This window comes from Dendrobium catenatum, unplaced genomic scaffold (assembly GCF_001605985.2).
Source record: "Dendrobium catenatum unplaced genomic scaffold, ASM160598v2 fragScaff_scaffold_265, whole genome shotgun sequence".
In the NCBI taxonomy this organism is placed as follows: domain Eukaryota; kingdom Viridiplantae; phylum Streptophyta; class Magnoliopsida; order Asparagales; family Orchidaceae; genus Dendrobium; species Dendrobium catenatum.
Genome location: NW_021318727.1, coordinates 659,103 through 672,030, shown reverse-complemented (window position 1 = coordinate 672,030; position 12,928 = coordinate 659,103). Strand labels below are relative to the sequence as shown.

Genomic DNA, 12,928 nt, shown 5'->3' with positions numbered 1-12,928 from the left:
TCCAACATTTACTTAAAGGGCGACCGTATATACCACTCACGAAAACCTCTATGCAAGAACAAATTGCTTCTCATTATGAGCTCAAAAATTTATTATATTTATTTTAAAATTAAGTTATAAAAGTTTTTTATGCAATAGTCTTAAAGATAAATTTAGGTGATGCACAATATTTTGTGAATTATAGAAGACTTAATGTGTCATACTTTAAAACTATGGGAGCAAATTATAGAGCATAGGTTGTGGCGTGATACTAATGTTTCTCAAAATCAATTTGGATTCATGCTGGGTAGGTCGACTATGGAAGCCATACATTAATTAAGAGGTTTGATAGATAAATATAGAGAAAATAAGGAGGATCTTCATATGATATTTATTGATTTAGAAAAAGCATATGATAAAGTTCCAAAATAAGTGCTATGAAGAGTTCTTGAAAAGAAATGAGTTAATAATGCTTATATTCAAATCATTAAAGGTATGCATGTATGTGTTATTACTTGTGTTCAAATACAAGGTGGTTTGACCAAGTATTTTCCTGTTTCAATTGGATTAAATCAAGGATTAGCCTTAAGCCCATATCTTTCTGCTTTAGTCAAGGATGTTCTCACTAGACATTTGCAAGAGGATGTACCTTGGTGTATGTTTTTTGTTGATGATATTCTTCTTGTTGATAAGATTAGAGATGGAGTTGAAGGTAAACTTGAATTATGGAGGTAAACCTTAGAGTTTAAATGTTTTCTCTTGAGTATATCTAAAACATAATATATGGAGTGTAATTTTAGTAGTAATAGACCTAGTGAGGGGATTGGGGCTTTGGGCAATCAAATTATTAATAGTAGTACACGTTTTAGATATGTGGTATCTATTGTTCAGAGTGATTGTGATATAGATAAGAATATTACTAGCAGAATTCAAGTTGGATGATTGAAGTGGAGGAATGCATCGGATTTGTTGTGTAATAGAAAAGTACCCCCTCAAAACTTAAAGGAAAATTCTATAAGATGGTGGTGAGGCCTGCAATGATTTATGTTGCCGAATGTTGGCCATTAAAAGAGAAGCATAACACTAAGTTAAGTGTGGCAGAGATTAGGATGCTCAGGTTGATGAGTGGCTTTACCCTTAGATACGAAATGAGCATATACATGAAAAGGTTGGAATTGCTCCAATAAATGATAAGATTAAAGAGAGTCGCCTTATATGATTTGGTCACATAAAACGACAGCCTTCTGATGACCCAATTAGGAAAATAGAAGTATTAGATTTGACTCATGTTAAAAAAGATAGAGCATACCTAAAAAAATTTGATTAGAAAATATTAGGAATAACCTTTCTTTATTAGATTTAAATGAGAATTTGACTTTTGATAAGACATAATAGAAAAAAAGGATTCATATAACCAACCCCACCTAATGAGATAAAAGCATGATGTTATTGTTGTAATCTTAAAGATAAATTTAACAATTTTTATCTTTATTCTGACATATCTCATGTTAGGATATCCAGATTATTTGTTTTGCCAATTACATCTTCAAGCATAGATATAAGGCCAACAACACCAACACCAAACATTTATCCCACTGCAGGAGATCTTATTTATATCCATTATATACAGTTAAGAGTCTAAATTTCTTTTAAACCTAAAACAATAATCATGTCTAATATTTTATAAATAATTTTTTTAGATCTATCTTCACCTCCTTTAATATGAACCAAATTTAATACATCTACTCTCCTAACTGGATTATCAGAAGGTCAAAATTTTATGTAACTACATCTAAGGAAACTCTCTCTAAGCATATAGATGCAATGGCTCCTTTAAAAAAAAATTAATGTCATTAAAACAACCACACTATAAAAATGGTAAAACAGGGCCCCCCATGCAATAGAACAAAGCCACTAAAAATCTGGAAAGAATGACCCACAGAGACGAACATTTCAGAAGGTTCTTTAAATATATGCACAAGATAATATGTTTTGGGAGTAGAGCTTCCCAAGTAGCTAGTACGTTATTCTCAAGCCTCTTAAAAAGAACTATTAAGTGCTCACTGTTCTGAAACGACGACATATTTACAAGGACAATTTTTCTGAAAATGAACCATGCAATTAGTTTCACCGCTCAAAGAAATGTAAAATAGTTAATTAATATTGCAGCAAACGATCATAGCGTAGCAATATTCTGTATAGGAGAATTAAATCTCACTTTTCACATAGTTCCCAATCATCTAAAGGATTGCTGCGAGAGTCGAGTGAGTTTAGAGAAGTATTTTCTACTTCCTGATGCTTTTCATGGGTTTCCGTGTTAATAAGACGGTTTGTTGATGATGGTGATCCTCCATTATGTTCAGAAGAGTTTACAGATGATCCACAGCTCGACGAAAATGATGACATTAGAGATTTGGTAAAAGATGATGAAATTAGAGATCTAGTGAAAGGGATGCGTCCGTCAACTCTTTGCTTAAGTGAGAGAATATCTTCACAAATAATGGCTATTTCACCTCTGCATAGCAAAAGCAAACATTAACAAAGTTTTCTGCTTTAAAAAAGCAGGAAAGATAGCTAAAGTGAAGATTTTCATCATACATTGGAAGTACTGTTACATGCTCCTGAAATAAAAAACTCAGTTTAATGGAAAAACTTACTGCAATGAATCGACAACATGGCCGCGATCCATCAAAAATTCTCTCAGCTGCAAGCATCAATCACACAGCAACCATTATCATAACGCCAAACAGAGCAGAATTTGTGATACACGAAATGAAATGTTAAGGTTATTTACCTTAGAATTCTCCTCTTCTTCCTGCTTCAAATTCTGGGACTCTGCAAGTACAGCATCCATCAATAATTCTTGCTCTTTTAGAGCTTTCAGAGCAACTTCCTCCTTTTCCTGTTTTTCTAAATCAGCTGCAGCAATTACATCTTTGGCTGCTGATTGTCGTACTTCCAATGCTCCAAAAATCTGTAACGTTAAAGAATTTCAAATTATAGGAATGCAGATGGGAGATTTCAAAAACACGGGTTATTAAACGATTGTTTGCAATCAACTTACTTACAAGCTCTCCATAGCCTTAAAGTCCATATAAATTGACTTTTACATTCAAAGAACAGAAGCCATTGGAACCAACATGAAGTTAAAAACTTTGGATGGGAAAAAACAAAACACCAAAAACAGAAGCACAACCGTGCAATTTGGAACTGCAGCTCAGAAGAGATTTTTAAGACATAAGAATATACGAGTAACACCCCATTCACCAATATATCCATATTAAAAATAAATTCTTCTGTCTAGACGGAATGTAGTTACAGGGGCTATTTTCACTTGAACCACAAAAATTATGAACGCAAACAAAATTCTATTGTAAATATAAATGTATTTGAGTGAAGCATTACTCATATTATAAAACTATGTTTGGAGTAGTGTTTCAAGAAAGTCCAAGAAAATAAGCTGCACAACCCAAAAATAGCAGAAAGTATGCACTTTGGCTGCTGGCAACGCAAATCCTTCTGAATATCAAGAAAATTGCTCGTTTCGATTGTCTTTTTTTATTTTATTTTTAACTCTTTTCCCATGCGGCCATACAAATGTAATTTTGCTGCAAAAATAATAGCATATAAGACATTGAATTTATAAGCCAAATTTGCAACCATTACAAGAGTTTTCATGTATCATCCCACTTCACGGGTCAAAAACATTAAATACAACAAAAACATCAAGCATTTATTCCACTACGTGGGGTCATCTACATGAATCCTTTTTATATATTATGTCATGTTAAGTATCAAATTCTCATTTAAATTTAATAAAGAAATGTCATTTCTAATATTTTCCAACTAAATATTTTTAGTTCTAACTCTACCTTTCTTAACATAAGCTAAATCTAATACATCTACTCTCCTAACCGGGTCATCGGAAGGCTGCCGTTTCATGTGACCAGACCATCTAAGGCGACTCCCTCTAGTTTTATCTTCAACTAGAGCTACTCCAACCTTTCACGAATATGCTCGTTTCGTATCCTATCTCTAAGAGTAAAGCCACTCATCCACCTTAGCATCCTCATGTCTACAAAACTCAACTTAATAATATGTTTCTCTTTTAATGGCCAACATTCCACACCATAAAGCATTTAGGTCTCACCGCCATCTTATAGAATTTTCCCTCAAGTTTGAAGGAGACTTTTCTATCACACAACAAGCCCAATGCCTTCCTCCACTTAAACCATCCAGCTTGAATTCTACTAATAATATTCCCATCTATTTCACAATCATTCTAAACAATAGACACAAGATAACATTTAATATGGCTAAAAAAACAGTCTAATCAGAATTTTCTTAAATTTCAGGCAGTGCAACTAAAGGTTATAGGGAAGTAAAAAGGCACATTTGATGAACTCTATACATGTTCTCTCTTTTGGGATTATGATGTGCTCTATAAATTGTGGAGTTGATGATGATTTATTTGATGTCAGTCACATGTTTCACTTTTTTATGCCTACTGTCTTTCATACTATGACTTTAAAAACATATTTAATAAAAATATAGATGTAAAATAAAGAAGTTTATGCAGCACAAAAAGATCAGATGTTAAAATTTGATTTTATTATATTTATATTGGCATTTTAAGAAAATGGTACTAAGTGTCTAGTGTTACTTGATGAGCAATAAAGAATAAATTTTTGTTCATTTGTATCACGAATGCCTTAGGCCGTATAAGCACATCATAAATGCCTAGCAATGTTGATAACTTTCGAAGGTGGGCCAAAACATTGTAGTCCATAGCTAGATTTGCAGTCTTCGAGAATTTATAAAGAGCCAGAGGCAGAACATCTTCATTAATCTTGATGTTTCCCATGATCTTTCTCTTCTGTTGTTATGGTATAAAAGATTTACTTTACTTTCCACTCCATTCAATGTGTTACTGGCCTGGCATAAATGGTAGAGGGCTTTGAACTCGCCGGTTCTTCGAATTCATCCAATCCCAGCTATTGCCGAAGTCATGGACATTTCATTTTGAAGAGACAATTTTTGGCTGGTTTTATCTTTCTCATCGGGTATATAAAATTCCTCATCATATGTGAATTATGATGATATATGGCATGATTCTGCAAAGAATTGAAAAAACCCCTCTTGAGAACTAAATTAGGCTAATAGGAAATGATAGACTTTGGAGAATTCTCCTAAAATCCTTTGTCACAAAGGCTCGTGACTTGACAAGTGTCATTAATGCCTATTGTGTCACCTAGCTCTAAGTTGAGCTACAAATTGATAATATATTCTTCTAGCCCAACTGGCAATTGAATAGATTCTTCATGGTCATTAACAAAGTCCATGAGCTCCTGAATTTCAATTCTTGGCTTCCTCAACCTATTCATTTTTTACCTCCAAGGCTTTGACAAAGATGCATGACAAAATTCTTCTTCTTTTATATTAAATATAGCAAGTGATTTTTAATAGGACTCTTTTGAGGAAGACCGCTGGGTCAAATTTTGGTTTCAAAGAACTTCTCCAAGAGACGCCCTACATACCTAAAAAAAGGTTGATCCTCAATTTGGCTTTTCTGAAAGTCAATCATCAATTCGGCTTCTTTGAAATGAAATGAATCAATCACCTACCCCTTCTAGAACCTTTCCATACCAGCTTTTGCATCTTGGATTAGGTAAGCCGAGATAATATCGACCTACTCCATTTTAAGATGAATCAATACACTACTAGAATGAATGAGCACAACATTTTGATAACTTTTCTCTACCTAATCCTTAAAAATAAAGTAATCCTCAATCGAATAGCTGATGATTCAATGATATGAGTATTGATTTGGCTAGTCAACCATATCAGCTAGTGCGACGCCACAAGGTTATATGGCAATTACAGATAAATTTTGAGTGTATGTAAAAAGATCTCTGTGAAGCACTTTTTTTCAATGAGCATTGCTTGTTTAAGTTCTCTGGATGGATGTGGGCCTTTCAGACTTCCTCTCCTGGCTTCATTAGCTTAGGAGGGATAATTACTATCCTTTTTCCTTTCGGTCAGCAAAAATGTGCTCATCTTATGATTCAAAGTGTACGTCTTGAGGAGTGCCTCACCAAAAGGCACCCAACAATTTCCTCAGAGGCTCATGATTTCCTGCTTTGGGTGAGGCTTGCACCTTTTTCTGGTGAGGATATGCATTTGGGTAAAATGCCTCAATTTTTTACATAATAATAATTAAATCCCTTTTTTAAGTTATATCTTTATGTTAAAATTGCAATTTAAGTCAAGGAATTATAGATCATGGTTCACATCTTGAAATGGATGTCTAGAGCAAACATGCCAGCTGCTATTAGCAAGGGGGGATCATCTATAAGAGAGGAGAGTTCTACAGCTGCGAGTGCGGATCAGAAGTTTACGACTGCAAGTCGAGGCAGTAGTACGTCTACAATTGTTTTACGTATAATTGAGAGAGATGAGAGGACTAACCATGCGAGGGTTTGCAGGTAAGATTTCTTTTCTTTCAGAAAAAGCAAATTAATTTCTTTTCAGTATTTTTTATTTTCTTGTAACTATTTATTATTTTTCTTTTATAGGTTTTATTTAAACTTTTTTAATTTAATGTTAATCTTCCTCTAAATATTATTAAAAGTTTTAAATATTTATAAATGTTTTTGAATTACTATTTTACTTTTAGACTTCGGTGAATTCTTGGTATGATTTTTTTGGGTAAAATGTTTTTATTTCATTATTTTTACCTATTATTTATAATTTTCTTAACTGGTATTTTATATTCATTTTTTCAATTTAAATTTTCTTATATATATAGACTTCTCATGAATTATGCGATAATAATGGCATACGTGACGTATATATGTTAATGATATCTGATAGCATGGTACTTACAGTAACGGAGGGATACATTAGTTGTGGTGTCAGGAATGACACTGTAATATGCAGAGTGATGTAATACTGAGGTCGTTGATGTGAGCTCGCTACCAGCATAATAGAGATTGTGTTATGAGAGTAATCTGTCTCTCTCTCTCTCTGTGAGTGAGATTGCACGTAGGTGTCTGTAGGAATCTGAGTCGGTATTCTCATGAAGATTACGTGGATTCTCTACTCTCACACAGCTCGCAAGTGTTGAGTAATCCACGTTATGAGTGGGAAATAGCTATTACTTTGTGTCAAACACAAGGTGGTTTGACCAAGTATTTCCCTATTTCGGTTGGGTTAACTAAAGGATCAGCCTTAAACCCATATCTTTTTTGCTTTAGTCATGGATGTTCTCACTAGACATTTGCAAGTGGATGTACCTTGGTGTATGCTTTTTGCTGATGATATTCTTCTTGCATATAAGACTAGAGAGGGAGTTGAAGGTAAACTTGAATTATGGAGGTCAACCTTAGAGTCTTAAAGGTTTTCGCTTGAGTAGATCTAAAATGGAATATATGGAGTGTAATTTTAGTAGTAATAGACCTAGTGAGAGGATTGTGACTTTGGGTGATCAAGTCATTAATAAGAGTACAATTTTAGATATCTTGGATCTATTGTTCAGAGTGATGGTGAAATAGATGGGGATATTATCAGCAGAATTCAAGTTGGATGGTTGAAGTGGAGGAATGCATCAGGCTTGTTATGTGATAGAAATTTACCCCTCAAACTTAAGGGAAAATTCTATAAGATGTTAGTGAGGCCTGCAATGCTTTATGGTGTCGAATGTTGGCCATTAAAAGAGAAGCATAATACTAAGTTAAGTGTGGCAGAGATGAGGATGCTCAGGTGAATGAGTGGCTTTACCCTTAGAGATAGGATACGAAATGAGCATATACGTGAAAAGGTTGGAGTAGATCAATAGAATATAAGATTAGAGAGAGTCGCCTTAGATGGTTTGGACACATAAAAAGGCAGCCTTTCGATGACCCGGTTAGGAGAGTAGAGGTATTAGATTTGACTTGTGTTAAGAAAGGTAGGGGTAGACCTAAAAAGACTTGGTTAGAAAATATTAGGAATAATCTTTCTTTATTAGATTTAAACGAGAATTTGACTTTTAATAGGACATAATGGAGAAAAATGATTCATGTAGCCGACCCCACGTAGTGGGATAAAGGCTTGATGTTGTTGTTGTTGCTGTTGAGGGACTTTGTAGTTTGTGATGATGAACGAAATTAATATGCTGATAATTTATAACATATTTGTAAATTATTTTTTTAACTTTGAGATATTTTTCAATTTTTTTATTAGAGGCTTACGCCATACCTCATTAAGGAAACATGCCTTGATTCCTAATTTCACATTTTTAAGCATTGGTTCACTGTATTCTTTTTTGGGTTGTATGTTTTAACTTCTTCTCTTTTCAAGAAAAAAACAATTATTGTTGTTGTCGCTAGAGCCTTTACTGGGGCAATCTTCAAATTTTTTAATGCAATATAATAGTTCTCGAAAGGTGTTAATTATAGTATGCAGAGATAAGAAATCATTTCATCATCAAAATTTCTCCACAATGAGGTCCATGGTGTTATGATAATGAGCGAAGTTAATATGTTGATAATTTATAATAGCATATTTGTGAATTATTTTTAACTGTGAGTTATTTTTAAAAAATTTTGGTTTGAGGGTTAAGCCTTACCTCATGAAGACAATATGCCTTTGTTCCTAATTTCACATTTTTAAACTTTGGTACACCTCATTCTTTTTTGGGGTTGTTTGTTTTAACTTTATTTTCTTTTCTAGAAAAAAAAAATTATTATTGTTGTTGCTAGAGCCTTTAGGCTTCGGCAAACTTCAAATTTTTTAACACAATCCAATAAGTCTCAACAGATGTTAATTATAGCCATGCCGAAATAAGAAATCATTTTATCATCAAAATTTCTCAACAATGAGCTCCACGATGTTGATAAAAATGCATGTTTACATTTCACCTTATTATAATGGTTTTAATGACAATGTAAACCCTCTTGGAAATATGCAATAATTTCCTTATTTGTGAAACTAAAGAATCTATTGATAAGCACTATACGAAGTTCCACAAACATCATAACTAATCATTTGATAACTCAGCATCTCATTCAAAGGTAATGCTTGTAGGGCTGTTAACAAATTGGTGTAGTGATAGGAAACAAGTGCAAAAATCACCCAAATAGTGGCTGAAATTTGGGATTTCAGCAAGAAAAAATTAGGAATTTGCATAAAATCCTTAGCAAATCAATAGGAAAACTTAATAATAGATGAAAAGTAGAAGAAAACAAAGAAGATACAATGGATCTTCAATTTGAGAGGAGGATCCGACTCTCCCATTTCTCTAGCCGACAAATAGAGACCAAGCAAACCTCAAGAACTCCTAAATTCAACAAACATTCAATACAACCCTAACCCTAGGATGAAAATAACTATTAAAAGCAAATAATACAAAGCCAAATGCCCAAACATCCCTTCAGATTCAAATCTCCCGCTCATCCTCTCTCTCTCTCTCTCTCTCTCTCTCTCTCTCTCTCTCTCTCTCTCTCTCTCTCTCTCTTCCTTAACATGTGGACCCCACCTCAAAAAGGGCGGAATCTGCCTAATTCTGCCTAGGCTTCCGCCTGATGTAGAATTGAATCGATCCCTTCTAGACCAGCTGAACTAGCCTCTCCTAGATTGGTTTAACAATACCCATCCCAAAGAACCACCTTGCCCTCAAGGTAGAAGGATAGAAATTGATGATTTATCCACTCATATGACTCCCAAGTAGCATCGTACTCAAGTAAATTCTTCCACTTAATCAACACTTCCTTACTTCCTCCCTCCCTGAATCGTACTCCTACCAACTCCAATGGTTCCAAGACCACCTCAAAATCCTTTGTCAGCATCATTAGTAACACTGTAATTGAGGTGTGTTCCCCTATGGCTCTCTTCAACTTTGATATGTGGAATACCATATGTATAGTCGCTATCGGAGGTAGCTTTAGTCGATACGCCATTGCTCCGATCCTCTCTACTATCACGAAAGGACTAAAATACCGTGGAGCAAGCTTTTCATTCCTTCTACTAGCCATTGTCCTCTACTTGTAGGTATGAAGCTTCAAATACACTCCATCCCCTACCTCAAATAGAATGTCCTTTTAGCTCTGTTTAAAATTGTGCAATAAGAGGCGCGCCTTGAAGCGCCTCGAGGCGCACGCAATTTGGACACTGATTGAGGCGTACGCCTCACCCTATGTGAGGCGCGCCTCAATTGCGCAATTATGGGTGAGGCGTACGCCTCATCCAAATGGTCTTACCTACTTAAAATCAACCATTAAAAAAGCGGACGAGGCGTCCGCATTAAGTCGTGTATTTGCGTATAGGATTAGGGCTTCCTGTGAGAATTGAAAGGCGAACTAGAGGCGAAGCCTTGAGGGAAATAGACGAAGCTGTGAGGGAAGGAGACGAAGCCGTGAGTGTAGGAGACGAAATCAGAAGGAGACGACGCAGGGAAAGAAACGAAGATGAAGTTGTGAGTGCAGGAAACGTTCAGGCATCGGTTAGGTCGGAAGAGCAGGTACGCGGTGTTGTGGCCTTGACTTTGACGTGCAGTAACGAAAGCTTGAATAACTCCTGATTCGGCTTTCTTTCATTCGTCCGCTCAGTACAAGCTCGGTACCGCTCAATACATGCTCGGTACCGAACCAGTACCGCTCGGTACTGAGCGGTACAAGCTCGGTACATGCTCGGTACTTGCCTCGCCTCACGGACGAAAACCGCCTCGAGGCTTATTTACGCAATTTTAAACCTTGCCTTTTAGTGCTCATCAGCTTGCCTTTTCATAATCTGCTAATCTCTCAACACATGTCTCTTCAATTCTTCTAGTATCATATCCTGCTCTTCCACGTACAACAACAACAACATCAAGCCTTTATCCCACTACGTGGGTCGACTACATGAATCCTTTTTGCACATTATGTCATGTTCATAATCAAATTCTCATTTAGATCAAATAAAGAAATGTCATCTCTAATATTTTCTAACCAAGTCATTTTAGGTCTTCCTCTATCTTTCTTAGCATAGGCCAAATCTAATACATATACTCTCCTACCAGGGTCATCAGAAGACCGACATTTTATATGACCAAACCACCTAAGGAGACTCTCTAATCTTATGTGTCACTAGAATTACTCAAACCTTTTCCCGAATATGCTCGTTTCGTATCTTGTCTCTAAGAGTAAGTACACTCATATTGCTGAGCATCCTCATCTCAACAACGCTTAACTTAATATTATGCTTCTCTTTTAATGGCCAACATTCTGCGCCATAAAGCATTATAGGTTTCACCACCATCTTATAAAATTTTTCCTTAAGCTTAAGTGGTACTTTTCTATCCCACAACAAACCCGAAGCATTCCTCTACTTCAACCATCCAACTTGAATTCTACTAATAATATCTCCATCCACTAAAAAGACTGATGTGCTACTCTGCCCAAAGTGCACTAAATGAGGCAGGTCTCTGCCATACAAAACTTTGAAAGGAGTCATCTAAGACGCCGAATGATATGAAGTGTTGCACCAATACTCTGCCCACGCCAACCACATAGCCCATGGTCAAGGTATCTCTGAAACAAAGCATTGCAGCTATGTATCCAAGCTCCTGTTGATTACCTTCATCTACCCATCTTTCTGAGGATGGTAAGCAATGCTCATCTTCAACACAATCCCCTGCAACCTGAACAAATCCCTTCAAAAGTGAGTGAGGAACACCTTCTCTTGATCGGACACTATAGACTCTGGTATCCCATTGCAATCTAACCACCTTTCTAATGAAAGCCGACACCACTATTATTGTTGTGTAAGGATATCTTAGCATAATGAAATGAGCATATTTGCTTAAGCTGTCCACCACCTCCAGAATTCCACAAGATGAGACAAGAGAGACCAATTTGTTATGACAATAACTCAAATAAAAAATCCCTCAGTGATAATAGTTCGGATGATTTATGAGTTGTAGCCAACTATTTCAACTTCTTTTAGGAATAAAATGTGGATGAGTAAGGAACTGAGAAAGAAGGAATTTGACGTTGAACTTGATGATATATAATACTTTTATGCAATTCTTATATTTAATATTATTTTGCACTTGTAATATTTTGATTTCAATTCAATTTCACGCAATTTATCATTGGTCAATTTACGTCCTTTGTAATTTTTTGTTTCATATGTATACAAATTTATTACTTTATATAGCTCAATAGAAAATTAATGTAATTATCTAACATATTATTTGAGTATTATATAAAAAATCTCTTTCAACTTTTATTTTACTTTATGCAATTTTTTTATTTTGAGGCTTATGCCTCAAAACACCTTCAGGCTTACATCACTTCTCACAAACAAAAAATGCCTCAATACTTAATTACGCAATTTTAAACATTGAACTCAATTAATTGTAGAATTAATTAATTATCCTGATTTTGAGGCCACATAAGTTTTAATTAACACAAGGATCATCGATTGATTAAAAACATGGATTAAGTCCCACTTAGACTAACCCAAAAATGCCTCAATCCATAAGGACTTAATTATCCCTTATAGATTTAACTAACCCAAATTTTTGAGTAAACAACAGTATTGTCGAATCACTTAACAAACTAAACAGCAAACTACTTCGCTCAAAGAACTTTTGCAACTAAGGCTTCAACCTGTATACACCAATCATAGAAAACAACGCAAGTGTGCAATTAGGCTGCAATGTTCTTCGAGCTTCTAAAATGGTACTGTTTAAAGTAGAGTACAATGGACTGCTTTTCTGCAGAAAAAGAAGCTTGTTAACCAGTTTATGCGCAGAAGTAACGAGGCAATCGGCAACAGTAAAACCAAACAAAATTAGCCAGAACAGGCTTGGCCATGCTATCCCTACAAAAAACTTTCAGCATACCCAAATGAGTTCCTACTGGGTAGGTTGATGCAGCCCTGAGCAGGTGCACGTAAACTCAACATATTTCATGAATAGATATCTACT

At 35.2% G+C, this 12,928-nt stretch overlaps 1 protein-coding gene across 2 annotated transcripts in view; it reads right to left on the bottom strand.

Annotated features, from left to right (window-relative positions):
* Positions 1-1,919: 1,919 nt before the first annotated feature.
* LOC110095700 overlaps positions 1,920-12,928 on the bottom strand; it is a 28,181-nt gene continuing 17,172 nt past the window's right edge. For both annotated transcript variants that reach the window (XM_020821374.2, XM_020821442.2), the window contains exons 7-9: positions 2,774-2,953; positions 2,637-2,683; positions 1,920-2,494 (exon numbers count right to left, since the gene is read on the bottom strand). In XM_020821374.2, the coding sequence (XP_020677033.1) occupies positions 2,194-2,494; positions 2,637-2,683; positions 2,774-2,953 (528 nt within the window). In that variant the 3' untranslated portion in view covers positions 1,920-2,193. The remainder of the gene's footprint in view (positions 2,495-2,636; positions 2,684-2,773; positions 2,954-12,928) is intronic.